Genomic DNA, 17,842 nt, shown 5'->3' with positions numbered 1-17,842 from the left:
AGCTAGCTATAATATGATAGTGCAGATTATAGATCTTATGTTAAAAGCATACTCACATGTCCATCCTACATCCCAGGTTCTTCTTTGAGAACTGTGTCATTTTTCAGACTGAACTGCTGATTTAAGACTGGCAAGATAGCTTTTTTTTTTCTTCTATTTGAAGAGGCAGTTTTCATATGACAAATAAATGTCACCAATTATCAACAGAAAAGGGTGTGTAACCTTACCAAGTCACACCTTAGCAAGTAAACTCTATGTGTAAACCTCCTAATTTTTCGTAATGACAAAATTCAGGTGGGGAAGCTCTCCCCCGGTGATTTAGTCAAAAAAAAAAAAACACCTTAGCAAGTAATCCAGTGGGAACACAGCAACGCACCTTTTTTTGTTTTTGTTTGAGGAAGTAGGCCTCGCCTCACACAGTCACACCTATTCAGAACTTCATGTCAGTACTGTCATTTAACTTGAGAATAGAACACAGAACAGGCAATACATGAATGGAACCCATAAGTTCCTCACACTTGTGAATTTGTGATGGACATTCAAAGCAAAAACAGAAACATTATGGAGGGAAAATTCAAGATCTTCACCCTCAGTCACCTGCCCTGCATTCCTTGGCAAGATACATCGTCAATGTTCAAACCTCGACACCAAAAACCTCCAAATCGGTCCGAGTCAAGTATCACTCGGTTGACCACTAGCAGCCTCGTAACGTTTGCCTCATTTCATCAGGTGGCATCAAACATTCGATTATCAATCAGAAGCAGGAGAATCAAACGAAATAATAAGCAGGTAGTACATCAACGAAGAGAACTCCTTTTCCAACCTGTTAATGGGCCTGACTGGGCCTGAAAGGCTAGAATCGGAGGCCCAATAAACTGCCACGAAATCCTAGCCGTCCAAATCAAATCAGTGGCTAGGATTGCTTGACGCAGCTCTCGTGCCCTTTTATACTTGCAACTGCGAGGGATTCTCGCCTCCTCCGCCGCCACACCTCCACCTCTCCTCTTCCTTCCCCTCGCCGCCGCCGCCTTCTCGTCGACGCAGCCATGTCGGCGGCGCAGCAGCAGAAGCACGAGGTGGACCGGGCGACGGTGGCCGGAGCCGTGGCCGCGCTGTTCAAGTGGATGCGCGCGCGCGCGGCGGAGGCTCCACCGAACCTCCTCGCCGACGAGCGCGACGACCTCCTGCTCCTCCAGCTCTCCCTCCGCCGCATCCCGCCCTCACCGACGACCAAGCCGCGCCTCCTTCCGCTCCCCCACCCCGTCATCGTCCCCGGCGAGTCGGCCTCCATCTGCGTCATCTCCGACGACCGCCCCAAGTCCCGCTCCCCGGCCGCCTCCGACCTGCTCGACGCGTCCAGGTCCCACCACCTCCCCGTCTCCGAGGTCATCCCGCTCTCCGCCCTCCGCACCGACTACCGCCCGTACGAGTCCCGCCGCCGCCTCGCCGCCTCCCACGACCTCTTCATCGCCGACCGCGCCGTCCTCCCGCTGCTCCCGCGCGTCCTCGGCAAGGCCTTCTACTCCACCAAGAAGGCCCCCGTCGCCGTCGACTTCGCCCGCACCGGGTGGCTGGAGCAGGTCCGCAAGGTGATGAACTCGACTTTTCTCTACCTGCGGACGGGCACCTGCTCTGGGATCAAGGTTGGGAGGCTGGACATGAAGGAAGAGGACACCGTGGAGAATGTGATGGCGGCGGTGGAGGCGGCCGTGGAGAATGTGCCCAAGAAGTGGGCGAATGTGAGGTCTCTCCATTTGAAGGCTGTGGATTCAGTTGCATTACCAATTTACCAGGCTGTGCCGGAGTTGGGCATGAAGATCGAGGTCCGGTTTGCACAATTGGAGGGAGAAGTCGGTTCCGGGGAGGTTATCGATGCTTCGGAAGCTGGAGCTGCACTGAAGGGTGTCGGCAAGAAGAAGGCGAAGAAGGCATTGAAACATGTGGAAGAAGAGAATGCTGGTGAGGAAGCTGCACAGGAGAGTGGCAAGAGGAAGAGGGGTAAGAAGCAACTAGCTGAGGATTTGATGGAGCAAGACATCCAAGATGTGAGTGAGAAAAGGAAGAAGGTGAAGGAGGGCACCCCTGCTGCCGAAACGCCGAAGATTAGCAAGAAGGGTAAGGAGAAGAGCAAGCGTGCATTGGACAAGGAGGGGGAGGATGCAAGTGTGGAGGAAGCCAGTAACAAGAAAAAGAAGGGCAAGAAAGAGGTGGTGAGTGATGTTGGGGAGAAGAACAGCAAGGTGAAGAAATCAAATGGTGATAAGGAGAAGAGAAGGACCAGATTAAGGGTATAGGTTTTATTCTCTATCTCCTGAGAGATGCTTGTGATATTGGTTGATCGACAGTGTCGTGATGTTCATCGTGTTGATTAGCTGGGCTAATCTGATAGTTTATCTGCTGGCAGAAGAACTATGCCACTGTCAAGTTTTTGGTAGCCTTGTAGTACTTTATAAGATCTCCAATCTACCGCAGAATGTTCTACTTTTGTGTGCACTAGAGGTGTCTTCAAAAGTTGTATCTTTTGTTTTTGTTAGCTTACTAGCCTGACTGCCTGAGCCTTCAGGTTAAAGATAGTATGGTAAAACTGTTTCTGGCTTCATGTGGTTCGCATCAATTTTGTGATCATCTAAGAATATGTCTCAGTTGTTGTCTTCCCTGAATTACTCATCTAGCATATGCTGTACACTTGGAACCCAGTTTCAATAGGAGCTGGGCTGGGCCATTTGTACTCTCTTACTTTGCATGACTTGTGAGGCGATGGAATGGAATTGAATTGCTGCATGCTGTTTACCTTCTCAGTGTTTATCATCCCTTGTGGCTTGTAGATCTTCAAGCAAAGAGCAGAAGTGAAACTAAGACAAATAAGACATGTATAAATGGAGATTAGATTTTTCCCACATCATCTGTTGTGTTGTAAGTTCCAAATTGTTTTTCATGTCAAGTGGTTGATTACAAGACATGAAAACTGCCAACATAGGCAGTTTATTTTGCTCCATGGGAAGCTTGAAAAGATTTGCCTGCATGGACTGGTTTAGATCATTTGGCAAACTAGCCACCGGCTGGTAAGCAGTAACCTTTTTTTTTTTGTTGTTGCTGTCAATGCTGAAAAACAGAGTATGATAAGAAAATCTCAAAATTTTAACTTTTCAAAATTTGATAAGCCAGCAAGCAAAACATTGAAGAGTTGGAAGCTGCAGTTCCTGATGGGCAACTCTGCAAAGGTTCAAAGGCTCAAAGGTTGCATCTTTGGCCTTTATGTTTTAGCTATTTAAATGTCAATGCTAAAAAAAATAGAGTATGATAAGAAAATCTCAAAATTTCAACTTTTAAAGTTTGATAAGCCAACAAGCAAAACATTGAAGAGTTGGAAACTGCAGTTCCTGATGGGCAACTCTGCAAAGGTTCGAAGGCTCAAAAGGTTGCATCTTTGGCCCTGGAAGAGTTGGAACATCTTGGAAAGCCAACTTGGCAAGCTCGAACTGCCCTAGTCTAAGAGCAAGGATAATAATGGGCTATAAGGGCACCCACAATGATTATCTATAAGCTCTCTACAAGAGATCCATGTTAGCATATTTTTCTACTTGAAAGAGGTTAAATAAAGAGAAAGAGCAAAGCTAACGAGGCAATGGATTAGAGAGCTATAGATACCTATATAGACATACCATTGAAGTGGTTTACTATAAATCTAGTCTATTGCTGAGATGTACATATTTTATAGATAGCATCTTACTTTACCATTGTGGATGCTCTAAGCAAGCTATATGCTTATATGGAAGAGAGAGATAGGAAAAAGTGGGTAGTGTTGGCTCTCATACAAGAGCTAGCTCCACACAACCTCCAAGAAATATGCATTAAATTTATAGAGTGAGAAAGAGAGAGAATGGAAAAAATAAAGTTAACCTGTTGACTTATTATACAAGTTAAGTAACAGTGAGCTTTACTATTAAACTTGTTCTAAGCGGCGAGCCAACCAACCAGAGCGCGACAAGACCACACAACACAAGCAAACACTGGAAGCGGGGTCACTGCTCATTCAGATAGGTTCAAAGATTTCCAGAGAAGCTTGACCAAAACTTTTCCCGGAGTATGGGCGCCGCTCCCACCGGCCACCACGCATGGCGCGCCACGGAAGCCCCGCTCGAGCGGACCATCCCCACGCGGCGCCCATGCGCCTCACCCGCGCGTCGTCGCGGCGTCACGTAGCGCAGGCAAGCCAGTTCGCCGCGGATTGTCGTGAGGGCTTCTTTTTGACCTCGTTCCCTACCTCCATCCATCCACGCACGCCGCCCCCCACATTGGGAGAGACAAAAGGCGGGACGCTGATCGAGCTTCTTCTCGGGATTTTAGGGTATGTTCTTGCTGTGTTTTCCCTCCCCTGTATTCGTGATAACGGTGCGTTCTTGAGGCTACTTCGGTTTGCGCTCCACGTGTTCGGTGAAATGCCTGTGAGAGAGGAGGAAGATTCAGTACTCATGCCTCTCCTACTCTCTTCTTTTATTCTGTTGTTGTTTTGATAATTTGTCTGGTCTTCTTGATTATTTTGTTAGATTGCAGATGCCAAACGGCCGCAGGTCTGTGATTGTACCAGCCCAAATATTGCATTCCTAGTTTCTCTTAACAAATGCCACTCGAATGTGATGCCAAAGAGCCAATATTGACAACAAATTAATGTTGGCTCTTGCCTTGTGCACCACAGCAATGAATGAATGACAGTTGTATAATAGTTTGTGAGCCATATGACCAAATGAAGATTATAGTCATAGACATGTAGGCAATCCATCTCTCTTGATACCGTAGTGTGGATGTATGCTGAGTTGCTGACATGTCCATGTTTTGTTAGGAAGGTAAAACAACACGAGTGATGCTCTTTGTCATTTTCATCCTGGAACACATATGGAGGACTATTTTTCACGCATCCTAGACCTTGCTTGGCAGTTACGACATCAACTGACACGATTAATAGGTACCAAGCATATAGTGCCCTTGTTGATTATAATAAAGCAGAATATAGCCTGCTAATGTTTCATTCTATATTGCTGTATTTTCTCTGCGGAAAGGCTAAAAAACTGTCGACACATTTTTCTTTAGAAATATATCGATTTCTGATCCATTAGATCAACTGTAAGATTCGTGCTATTTTGGTTGACGAAAATAAAATTGTACTGCAAAGAATCGAACCTAGGATTTCCGGTGGCTTGTCCAGCGGCCTTGACCAACTGATCGAGCAAAGATTTTGGCTTGAATTGAAATTACATACTAATTACACTTAAATTACATACTATTTACATATATAATTTAGAGACTTACATTGTAAATACACTAAAATTACATATGTAATTTAGAGACTTACATATGTAATTTTAGGACTTACATTGTAAATACACTAAAATTACATATGTAATTTATGGGCTTACAATGTAAATACATGCCAACTATTTTTTGGTGAAAAATATGGTGCCATAAATATAGCTACTCCCTTTTCTCTGTGCTAATTCCGAATTACCAGCTCCCTGTAAATAATGGACACTTTCCTTTTTAGTTTACACATAGAGAATTTGTTGGAAATTTGATTAGTTCGTTAGCTACTAGATATGGATTTAGGATGGGCAACCAGTTATGATGAACTTGATTGGCTCTATAAGAAACACACTCTCAATATGAAATTTGCATATACTTATTCGGTTATTCCTCTTGAGTTTTCTTTATATTTTTTTTACATGCTGATACTTTTTTTTTCCATGCCAGAACATGTGTTTGGGTATATTGATTGGATCCCAGAACATCATGGATTCCAGTTCTCTCCTTGTTATAAAAGATCATTACCTGCCACCGAAAGATACATCCGTGGAGAGGCTCCCTTGCTGTCTGTCAGTAATTCTACAGAAGACCAGACCCCAAATGGACTATCTGAAGCCATTGTTGTCAGAAAAGGCTTGTCCAGTATTTGTCAAAGGTTTAGTTTTTCTTTCTAACTTCCTAATCAGAACGTTAATAATATACATAATTATTTTTATTCACATTGCAACTATTTGTTCTGTCTGATCATATGGCAGGTTTCCCAGTTTTTTGCATGACTTCAGATTGGGACAACAGTTGGCATTCCATTTGCGAGAACTGTGCAGTGCTGTTGCAAGTGAAATTCATGCTAAACTAGCTAGGTTAGTTGCTGTCTTCAAATTTCCAACTTTTATGTGTTGCATCCGTTCTAGTCCATGTGATGAATTTCTGTTTGCTTGAGCCAGGTGCTAAAAAACTGCTATATGCTTGCAGGTTCTTACATCGTTTCTGGACAACATTACAGGGATCTTCTAAAGATATAGGATGGCTAAAAAGAACAAAAACATTGCCTTGTTCAGTTGATGGTACAGATCGTTTCAAGGAGCTTTTGTATGGCATCAGGTGATCTTTTGTTCATGCCTATTAAAGTACCACTGACTTTATTTGGAGAGTACTATCTTTTACGGACCCTACATGTAGAACTACTCCTATCTAACAACAATAGGGAATTGAGCCACTGAACATCATTTACGGAAGTAACAGATTTATTCCTGGTATCAATCCATATGGAGGTCCAACATTCAATTATTATCAGTTCATGCAAAGACCAATGATACTAAAAGAAGCTTAATGTTTCAGAAATGGCATGCATCATCTTCCTAACACACTGGTTTACTTATTCATCCCTGGTGAGACATTTTTTTTCATTTTTTGCAAATGATGTTAAAATGCCTAGCTTTATATTGGTTCGCTGCCCTTGTGCAGGACTTTTTAGTAATCACAGTCCACTTTACTTCGTCAATACGAAAAGAATCTTTTCGAAGATGGGGCTTACTTGCCATATTGCAAGGATTCATAGTGAGGTAACAGAGCTCAACAGGGGTACATGCAAACAATTTTCTCATGTTTACCAAGCTCTAGATTGTAGCATTTCTTCTGTTTGTCCCTGTACTCACCTTTCATTTCGCCCAGGCATCAGTGGAGAAAAATGCACGGGAACTGAAATTATACATTGAAGAGCTGTACTGGGGTTCTGGTAAACAGGTGTTGCTCCTGGGCCATAGCAAAGGTGGAGTTGATGCGGCTGCGGCGCTTTCGTTGTACTGGTCTGAACTCAAGGGCAAGGTTGCCGGACTGGCATTGGTTCAGAGCCCATATGGTGGCACCCCAATAGCTTCCGACATCCTTCGCAAAGGCCAGATTGCTGATAAGGAGACAAGGAGGATCATGGAACTGATAATATGCAAACTCATCAAGGTCCTCATTATCCTGGTCTCTGTGTTACCTAATCAGATCAAACCTTTATGACTGAGTTATTAGGCAAATCTTTCAAAAAAAGGACTTTATGAATTGTTCATATATCACTGTTTTCTCATATTCTTGTGCATTTCATATCATGATCTTAACAAGTAAACAAATGCAGGGTGATATAAGGGCCTTGGAGGATCTCACATATGACAAGAGAAGGGACTTCATCTCCAAGCACAAGCTCCCCGTGGACGAACTGCCGATCATCTCCTTCCACACCGAGGCCAGCACCGCCCCGACGATGCTCGTGACATTGTCGCGCGTCGCCCAAGCCGAGCTCCTCCCATGGCTCCCATTGCCGCGGTTCCTGTCGTCATCGGAGTACGCCGAATCGTTGCTCGCCTCTCTGAAGCTCCCCGTGGTCGTGCCGGCCTCGGCGGCCATGGCCGTCAGCGCGCTCCACCTGAGGCTGCGCTACGGCGAGAGGAGCGACGGCCTGGTGACGCGGCGGGACGCCGAGGTGCCCGGGTCGGTGGTGGTGAGGCCGGAGAGGAGGCTGGACCATGCGTGGATGGTGCACTCCACGCTGAGAAAGGATCATGCCGAGGCTGATGCCACTCAGATGTGTGAAGCCCTGATGGCCATGCTCGTTGAGATTGGGAGGAAGAAATGCTGCTGATCATAATCTTACAGTTTCTTGGTTAAATTCAAGTTTGAACTTGAGTTTAAACCAAACTTAGGATCCAATGCCATAATCATAGATGATGTTACAAGGCAGTTTACAAATACAGAATGATTTCCACTTTGAAGGACCAATATAAAATGCTCTTTATTTCCCCCGAAAAAAAATACTACAATATATTTCGTGATATGCTGTAACTGCTACCATCATTTTTACTCCCATTTAACTTTTAACAACTTCCCTTTCAATGAAATTCAGGTGGGGCTCCCCGGTGAAAATTCAAAAAAAAAATATTTCGTGATATGCTGTACAGTTTGTTTAAAATGGACAGGTACAATTTCTGCACTTCTACATTCTTGTATGCCAAACTGCCGATGAAGATAGAAGAGCAATGCAACATGCAAAGCTGTAAGCCGAGAATACGCGTTCTGTCCCGCTCAGTTACGCCTTCACCTCTAGAAAGCGTAGACTCATTTGACGTTTCTCCCCGATACGTGATAAAGAGGGCCCACTGTCAGTGTCACACTCCTCGTCTCCTCCCCTTAAACCCTCGTCAAAACCGCTGCTTCAGAGAATATTTCCATTTCTACCCCTTCCTCCCCTTCGCCTCCCTCTCCGCCGCCGCCGCCGCCGCCGCAGCCATGGCGACGCGGCGATGCCTCCTCCGCCTCCTCTCGCGCCGCCTCCTCGCCCACACCCCTCAACCCGCGTCGCTGGCCTCGATCGCGACGCGAACCCTAGCCTCCTTGGCCAAGCCCCTCGTGCCGCAGGCATCCCGCGTCCTCGCCTCCCCCCGCCTCTTCCCCTCGCGCTGCCACTACGCGTCGAACCGATCCTCCGGCGACGAGGAGGAGGGGGACGACGACGATCACTACGACGAGGAGGGGAGCGGGGATGAGTGGGGGGAGGAGGAGGAGGAGGCCGTGGCGGCGAAGCCCCCCAGCGGGAAGACGGAGGAGGAGAAGGTGGCGGAGGCGGCGGAGATAGGGTACACGGTGGTTGGCCCGCTCGGTGCCGACGAGAAGCCCTTCAAGCCCTACGAGCCCGTGTTCGCCGTCGTCCAGGTCTGCTCAGTTTGTTTCCCAAGCTTTCGTTTTGCATTTGGGCGTGGATCTAGTGGGTGATTGGATGCGTTTTTTTTAATCCCTGCAGATTGGTTCGCATCAGTTTAAGGTGAGCAATGGCGACTCGATCTTCACGGAAAGGTTGAAGTTTTGCGATGTGAATGATAAGGTAATTGTGCACTTTGAACGCAACCGATCACATTTATTATGACTGAGAGTGTGTTCGATAACTTGATCTGTAACAAGCCGCAACTTATAATTGATAGGGAATAGTTGAGGTTATGAGATCATGTTTTAATAATTAATACGGAGGTTTATCTTCTTTGGTCATTTAGGCGAATTGTACCCACCAGGGAAGTTTCAAGTTCTGATCTGATTGTAAGGCACTTGTCATTTGAAGATTTGTAATTGCATGCAGTGCATGATCTGATATTTGGTATATTGAACCCACCGTGATTCCTCAGAATTTCTGCTAGCACTTTTTATTGTTTAATTATGTTTCATTTGTGATGGGAACTCTGAACTTCCATATTGATGGCTTAAATCGTTTGTTCAATAGAGTACACAATTTTTTTTTGGATAAACATTTTCCATACATAAGCTGTTTAAGTCGCTTCAAAAATGGGTCGAACATTGAAATTTAAGCACGCAGAGTATTTTGATGAGTTTGTGGCTACTCGTTTTAGTTGCTCTAGTGCCAGTTCTGAAACTGTTCCATTATTGCTGGTGCCACTGGTTCTGTGTACTTCTTGTACTTCCATTTTCATTTATAACTTTGTTGATGTTGTTTGTGTGATCACTTGGTGCAGTTAATTTTGAATCGAGTTCTCATGCTTGGGTCACAATCTCAAACAGTCATTGGGAGGCCAACTCTTCCTGATGCTACTGTTCATGCTGTCGTTGAGGAGCATGTAAGACACTTCTTAAACTCTATTACTCCATTTTTTTTTTGGGGAGTATGTTATTCAGCCTCTTCATTGAACTAAAGTTCATGAAATAACTGTTAAGACTTATTTGTTGAAACAAGTTTGCAAGAACATCTGCTAAGTATTAGGTCTGCATTTTTCAAATCATGCTAACATCTATATATATTTCTGGTGCATCTGAATCCATGTTTATCAAGGAATCATTAATATGCATGGAAACCTCCTTTTGCATGACCTAGGTATATGAGTGATTGTTGTGTTTGAAGGCTGACAATGCTCTAGTAATTGTTTATTATACTACCATCATTAAGGTTGGAAATGCGTGCTGTAGTAGGACTACACACTAAAGAACTAGGTAGTGTTAGAATTCACAGAAACAGCAGTGCATATACACTCTCCCTTTGATATGCTACCATCAGCTGATGATTGGAACATGCAAAGGTATATACATCTACATGCTTTGAGCATGTTCTGAACAGTATATTGGTATCTTCAACATATATTTGTAATGTGTCAGTCGCATCGGATGTCTACTTTACGTATATTTTGTATGTGATAATGGATAACAGAGTTTTTTTTGTCACTTCTATATACCAAGAGCTAATTCATTGGACTTTGTTGTTCTTATTGCTACCTTTCATGATTCCTCTAAACTTCCAAAATTTAACTGAAATGGAATGCTTAATACTTGTAACATGATGTACATTTTGAGGTTAATTCTCCTACTTATGCTTTGGATTTTCGTTTTTTGTAATGCGTACAGAAACATTGGCATTTGGTTGACAAATGATATACCTTCCCCAAGCGTGTCTTAATCTTTTCGTTAATACACATGGCTTTTTTTTTTTACAACTAGTACAATCGGTTCACATGGTAACATCATTACATAATTTCCAGCTCAAATTGGATTGACATTGTTTTTCAGGCCCTAGATGCAAAGGTTATCATATTCAAAAAGAAAAGAAGAAAAAATTACCGTCGAACAAAGGGCCATCGTCAGGTAATTTTATATCAGCTGTTTACATTATTCTGTGTTCTCAAAATAAAATATGATATTATTGATATTATCCTCTGCACTATTTAGTTCTTACTTTATGCCCTGACAATTTTTAGGAATTGACAAAGCTGAGAATAACCAACATTGAAGGAATAGATAAGTCAGAGGCCACTGCTGTTGCTGCTTAAATTAAGATGAATAATGAAGGAACATGGCTTCATGCCCAGGCAGTCCTTCATACTGGTTTTAGTGTCCAATCAAATCTTGATGCGGCGTGCTGTTGCTTATTGTCAGTCACTGATTGAAAGAACCATATCTGAAGGTCTTGTCTATGTATCCACATTTTGGGAACGGGCCACTCAAGCTATGCCCTTTCTCACAATGCCAATGTCTTGACCAGTTTGGATATTCTGATGTGGATCACATCTTGTAGTTACAGCCAAACTAACTTTTTGTTTTCTTTCTCCATTTACTAGCGTACCTCCTTGAATGTGTTCCAATGCATCAGTGCCATGTATACCGTTCTAGCCATGAATAATGAAACTGAAAGTTTGTGGTTCCCATCTATTTAGAAATCTGAACTGAAATTGTACATGCTTATGCTAATACAACCAGATGCGATGATATATAAATAATATGGAGGGGTGTCGCCTGTAACTTGTAAAGTGTTAACAAAAATCTTCAAAACATACTGTGACAGTTTCCTGTGCAGTTCTTGCATCAGTTCCAGCTTCCTGAAACATATTGCACAAGTTCTTCCTTCAGTTCCAATTCCCATGTTAACTATCCCAGCTTACTGAAACATCAGATTTGCTCATGTTATAGAGGAATTGAAAGTCGATATCCATCGATGTTATAGAGGATATCAGACTTACTCATGTTCATATTTGCAGAACTGACTCCACTTCGTTTTAGCTGCTATTATATGCTCTCTTTTAGAAGAGGATGCCACAGAAGAAAAACCAAGTAAATTTAGTATAATGCTTTGAGGATAGCAATCTAATATCGATCAGATTACTGTCTTTATCATATCATTTTTCTTAATCGAAACAGGGTTACTCTGTCTGAGCTATCCGTTCATTGTACCATCTAGTTCTGAAGTTAATCTGAACGCTAGATGCGTTGTGGTTCTGAAGTTGCAGTCAGTGTGGCACTAACTTTAGAAACAACTTAAAAAAAGGTTAAAGAACTCCCAGTGGATGTGTTATTATCATTTTGCCTTCTGTCACTTTCACACAAAGTACCATACTTTAGTATGCCCATGAAACCTACATGACCATAAGAGTTTATCTACCTGTAAATAAAAAAAATTCATACTATCCTCTCATTTTCTCTCGAGTCAACACAACCACCTTTAAGGGTGAAAACGGAGCGGATTCGGTCGGATAGTAGTCATACCATATCCTAAACCATATTTTTTAAGCAGATTCGGAGCGGGTGCGGATAGCGTACGGATGCAGAGCGGATTTGTTTCGGATGTGGGAAATGATGCGGAATCAGTTCGGAAATGGATTAAATTTATCGGATGTTATAAGTGTATGCAATCAATACAACATCGAGTTAGCAATGCAAGGAACAATAATACAATAATCAATAAACGACCCATCATAATAATTATGTGCTTAAGTGCTAAACAACATGAATACACGATGTCCATAATATAAAAATACAGCTACGCGAGTGTGACATAAGACGGTGAAAGCTTCGGACTAAGAAATCTAGGTTAATTTATGAATTAGTCCATTGGATGTACCAACTTATGTTATATGCAATAAATAAAGTGGTTACATGTGTTGATAATTTTGGATTATCCGGCAAACGGCTTATCGGATAATCCGCATCCACCGGATTTTAGAGATATTATATCATCATCTGTATTTGCATCATACTATCCACATCCACATCCATATCTGCCGTATTTCTAAAAACCCATACCATATACTCGTTTCGAACGGATTCGGAGCGGATCGGATCGGATATTATCCGATCCGTTTTCACCCCACATCGATTCTTTGTGCATGAATTTTCTTCTCAATGGCATAGACTTTGCAAGGCAATAAACATGATGCAACCAGCATTAGCAACAAGCAATGCTTTGTTAATCTCAACCATGTATCTAATTGCTCATCTGCTGTTCAGTAATCTTGATTTTTAATAGGTATGGTGAACTTGGTGACTGCTTTGGTGGATTGGACTTCTGATTTGAGCCTTCTTTTGGGCCATTTTTTTTTGTGGTCGTGGTTGTTCAGGCTTGCATTTGCTTTAGTTTACACATGCATATACATGATTGCATATTTTTCTGCTTTATTTGGAGAAGAAAGCTTTGCGCATCGATGCTGAACTATAAATTGAACTGCACTAGGAAGATGATTTTGCTGCCTCTTTCTTGGCTGCCTCATTCTGGCAACTACAGTGCAGTATCTTAACATTTTTTTTGCAGCTAAATTGCCTCTTATGTAGTCTGTAGTAAATGGCAACGACAAGTAGGCTCATATTTTCAATTACATCTGTTCCTGGAATGGGACCATTTTCTTTCTAAGTTCTGGGTAGTTTAGGCTAATTAAAAAACTCAAACAGGTGAATAAATGGAAATTCTCTGTTCATTACCAAATTTTCTTTTGAATTTACTTGATATTATGTTGTGTTAGACTTCACATGTCTACTTATTATATAAGCGGACAAGTTTGGCTTTTTCGAAGCCGAAGATATCAAATATTGTGTCCACATACGATAGCCCTTTTCTGATGATAACACAAATGCAGATCCCCCAAGTTTGTTTGAATGCATGCAATTCCAGACATTCAGCTATGATAAACAATCTGGCTACTCTGATGTTATGCTTAAAAACAGACAATCAATAATAAACAGGGATGTGCACTATAATACTGGTGGATCTCCAACCTAACATGAAGTTTCATGAACCATGATCTTTGAAAATCTCACAGTGATTTGGCCTGTCTTTGAGACTGTTTCATTAGGTGTAGCATCAGGCATCTGCAGGAGGAGGACCCAGCCCAAATTGGAAGCCATGTTCATCTACATAAGCCTCCACCAATCCAAAGTTGCCACACCAAAAGGCAAATGATGCCCAAAGGCACTTTGTCAAAGGCAAAGAGCCACCATTGGTGGGTGTCAATGCTAGTCACACATAAAAACATTAAACACATCCCTTGAGATCTAATGGAGGAACTGTTCTAAGCATTTACTAGATTGGAGCATATCCTCTTCAAGTGCATGTGTTTTTGGTTTATTAAAGAAACTTGATTGTTTGTAGCCTGCTTTGCATCTTCCTTTTTGAGTGCCTTTTACCCCCACTTTGTGCAATGGAAATTGATGTTAGAGCTTATCCAATTCCTTCTCTGCACTTGTTGCATTCCTCTCTTATCTCAGCCTGTGACACATTTCTCTCTTTCTGAAAAATGTCATGATCCTTCCTACCGATCTACCTTCTTATGGAACTCAAAAATGTACTCAGCTGGAAAATAAAATTTGCAGATTCTTTTTAGTTGAGATTATTGTATCAAATTTAAGCCAAAGGCTAAAAGGAATTAAAGTATATGCTTTGGGCCTTTTCTTGTAAGGTCTCATTCATAAAATCTCAACCGGCCTGCTGTGACTCGCCTGGAAAGTCATAACAGAATATGCTGCCATAGTGATCTGTGCTTTATTCGTGTAAAGCTTGGCTCAAGAAGATTCTGAGACTATTCTAATCTCATGATTTTTGTAGCAAGTTTCCATTCAGACAACATTAATGTGTTGAATTCTTTTTTTTTTTTTTTGAGAAGTTGAGAGTACAAATGATGGAATATGCTGCAAGAGAAACCTATACTTTTGACACAAAATTTGGTCCATAAAGACACTGAATACTTTGTATTTAAGCTCCATGATCAATGTTACTGCACAAGTAGTCGTACTACCCTCTTGATCATACAGTCATCCACTCATCCTAGAATAAAAATCAACAGAAACTTCCTAGCATCATCTACCGATTTGGCAATGTCTCTAGACTCCCTTTTCTCACCTTTCAACAATCCATTTTAATCATTACAAAATCTATTTATAATTGATATTCAGGAGAAAAGAAAAGTCCTGTGCATTATTCAGTTTAATGTCACAATGAAACATGCCAGGAGAGCTGGGAGGACAGAAGTAACAGGCACACCAGTTGACCTAAATGCTTTAGTAGTGGCTCAAGGATCTAGTGGACATTCCAAAAGCATATCATTGGCTGCATAATGGAGCACAGTTCTTGTGGCACATTGAATTTGGTTGAGAACAGTTTCTGCTGACAGCTGAAAAACTGGCAACAAGCACTATTAGCAGTGGCATTGCAATGTAGCAAACAGTCCTCCCATTTCTGCAGTGCAACTGTGGATAGTGGAAGGTCAGAGCTTAATTAGCAGATAACAAGCTAACAACATAATATATGATCTAGCTAGTAAACACCTGAACCTTTTTTCCTGTCCTTAGCTCTGAAGAATTGGATGCAGATGAGGTTTTAGAAAAGGGCTTTGCTGTATGCATATGCAGACTCAGATATGTTGCAGTCGTGTTATTTTTGCCGCATCACATTCAAAGTACAAACGTAGATGCTCAAATAGTCAAATAGATATGTGCACATTCCTCCCTATGAACACACACTTATAATATAAGTGTTGGAGGAGAATATGGGAGAAATGCCTGGTGGTCCTCCGGCCAGCTCCACAAGGTGGTGGGCTAGACGATCTGAGTTCGAAGTCTTATCCCTTCTAATTATTTGGGGCCTGTTTACTTTGATGTCATTTTCAACCATACCATTTTTTGGTAAAGTTGCTAAAAAATATCTACATTTAGTTTGTTGCTAAATTTGGTCAATACATAAGAAATTATGCTAAAATTTTGGCAATATTGCTATCTTGCCAAAATTTTAGCATTGCCAAAACTTGGTAAGGTTTATTTTGGCTACAATCTGAACAGACTAATATTCACCTCTTCTTTTAGAGAATATGGACATTTTTTTCCTTTTAACCTTTGGCTGTACATTTTATTAGATCATCAGAAATGGTCAGGTTGTGTAAGATATGTGTAGTTCACCGTGCAAAATATTTTTTCCAATCACTGATCCGGTTTCCACTAAGACTGAAGAGACAAATGGGTGCTCATTTGCTAAAACTACCCAACAAGAAAAACACAATTTAGAGCTGATGACGTGGCAAATAGCAGTCTTAACAGATGTTGACGTGTCAATAGCTCGATAGATCTGCATCTTAATGACAGATGCTAAACTTTGCCACGTTGGTAATATTCAGCACACCATGTTCTTTTTAATTAGCACTACGCAAGACGGCTACTTTCAGAGAATGATGCAAGAGAAATAAAAAATGGATTTCATATTTGGCAAATGGGGCACTAAACTATCGCCTTCTCGTCCCACTTATTGTGCTAGTGGAGCAGTGACGCAGCTGCAAATGATGAAAGAAAAAAAATTGCCGTTCGTGTTCATAATTAACATAAATTAATTTCCTAAGAACAATGGGTGCTTCATTGAAAGATGTCACTGGAAAAGTTTTCATTCAGCACATGCTTTGATCGGTTGATGCATACGACTAGTCAAGGAATGCCTTTTCATAAAAAAAAAGGTCGGAGAAATTTCTTCCGAAAACGATTTGATCGATTCATTGAAAAAAAGTAGGCATCTAAATTCAAGCAGTAGATTACTCAAACTTGGATTCTAGAGGTGATAATCACTACACTCACACAACTGTACCAATTTAAACTAGGCTTATTTCCTAAGTGATATTTTCTCCGGCCATAAATATTTACTCCATCCGTTTCACAATGTAAGATATGTCTATATTCATTAACATCAATATAAATGTGAGAAATGTTAGAATGACTTACATTGTGAAACGGAGGAAGTAGTGCTTAGAATAAAATTTAGTTAAACTTTTAAAATTCAGAGCACCAATAACATCTCAATTGTTTAGTTTTAAAGCAAAAGAAAAGATATGCATGGAGTTGCCTCGGAAATGTTGTCATAATTTTTCATCGGACTGGTGGCAGATGTCCTGACCAGATTTATTAAGATGGAAGAAGGTTTAATTGAGAAGAACACTCAAGGTTGTTGTTCAAAAACACTTCCCTACCGACACAAGTCCCTCAGGGTGTAAAGTATCATAATAGTATCATATATTTAATAGATTTGATAAATTTATTTTAATATAAAATTGGTGGTTGGATATTTAAAAGTTTGACTAACTTTTGTTCTGAACATCAAATGTATATACAAGAAAGTTTATGCATTGATGATGTGAAATGCAAATATTTTGGAATTATACATGAGAACATAGGGACTATGCAGACAACATAATCAAGCATGCTGTCATGTTGCCTGGCTGCCCATTAAGAAACTAGTGTTTTTACGGTAGTCTTTACTGTTACTGATAGTATTCTACCATCGGTAAAAAAACCTGCCACCACTAATATTGTCGGTAAAAAAATTGCTTATTATGTAAGGAAAGGAGCAAGCCTAGATGCATGGGTGAGTCGTGATGCCTAATTCTACCAGGCTCCATCAAATATTAAAGTATAATCGTCGGACAAATCGACAAAGATAAGAAAGAGTCATCTGTCAGCCAAACGAGAAAAACTGATCATCTATCTACCAGACAAACCATAAAAGGAGACTGTCTCTGTGCTTGGCCTCAAATTTCAGGCAAAGCAAAACACCTGCTAATCTGTCAGTCAAATGCGAAAATGATATCACCATTCGTCACAAAAAGTGTGGCTGTAATCAAGCCCAAACTCTCTGACAGAAAGCTCGATCAGAAATACACAGGTATATCCTGCAAATTATCCCTCTCATTTCGCTATCAGCATTTAGTTCATCCCAACCTTGCTCCCTGGAAAAATGGAATATCCTGTTCAGATACCTTAAAAAAGAGGCGAC

General features: G+C 41.5%; 3 protein-coding genes across 6 annotated transcripts; all 3 read left to right on the top strand.

Annotated features, from left to right (window-relative positions):
• The first annotated feature begins 953 nt into the window (after positions 1-953).
• LOC4339582 (uncharacterized) lies at positions 954-2,654 on the top strand. The gene has a single exon (XM_015783756.3). It carries the CDS (start codon positions 1,047-1,049, stop codon positions 2,292-2,294), a length of 1,248 nt encoding a protein of 415 aa, XP_015639242.1. The 5' UTR covers positions 954-1,046; the 3' UTR covers positions 2,295-2,654.
• A 1,335-nt stretch (positions 2,655-3,989) lies between these two features.
• On the top strand, positions 3,990-8,106 carry LOC4339581 (uncharacterized). 4 transcript variants are annotated; one of them, XM_015783754.2, is made up of 9 exons: positions 3,990-4,348; positions 4,845-4,963; positions 5,746-5,953; positions 6,054-6,158; positions 6,271-6,399; positions 6,637-6,686; positions 6,763-6,860; positions 6,970-7,254; positions 7,421-8,106. In XM_015783754.2, exons 2-9 carry the CDS (start codon positions 4,894-4,896, stop codon positions 7,922-7,924), a joined length of 1,449 nt encoding a protein of 482 aa, XP_015639240.1. In that variant the 5' UTR covers positions 3,990-4,348; positions 4,845-4,893; the 3' UTR covers positions 7,925-8,106. The 4 variants fall into 4 exon arrangements, with proteins under 4 accessions (XP_015639240.1, XP_015639238.1, XP_066166722.1 ...); XM_015783752.3 differs by having other exon boundaries at positions 4,034-4,348; positions 4,841-4,963; XM_066310625.1 differs by lacking the exon at positions 3,990-4,348 and adding an exon at positions 4,548-4,767 and having other exon boundaries at positions 4,841-4,963.
• Positions 8,107-8,458: 352 nt separating this feature from the next.
• Positions 8,459-11,475, top strand: LOC4339580 (large ribosomal subunit protein bL21m). The gene is made up of 5 exons (XM_015783763.3): positions 8,459-8,991; positions 9,080-9,160; positions 9,801-9,902; positions 10,843-10,917; positions 11,031-11,475. Exons 1-5 carry the CDS (start codon positions 8,569-8,571, stop codon positions 11,100-11,102), a joined length of 753 nt encoding a protein of 250 aa, XP_015639249.1. The 5' UTR covers positions 8,459-8,568; the 3' UTR covers positions 11,103-11,475.
• Positions 11,476-17,842: the final 6,367 nt, after the last annotated feature.

The sequence above is a fragment of the Oryza sativa genome, chromosome 5 (assembly GCF_034140825.1).
Source record: "Oryza sativa Japonica Group chromosome 5, ASM3414082v1".
NCBI classification, from domain to species: Eukaryota; Viridiplantae; Streptophyta; class Magnoliopsida; order Poales; family Poaceae; genus Oryza; species Oryza sativa.
This window is presented reverse-complemented; position numbering and strand designations above follow the sequence as displayed.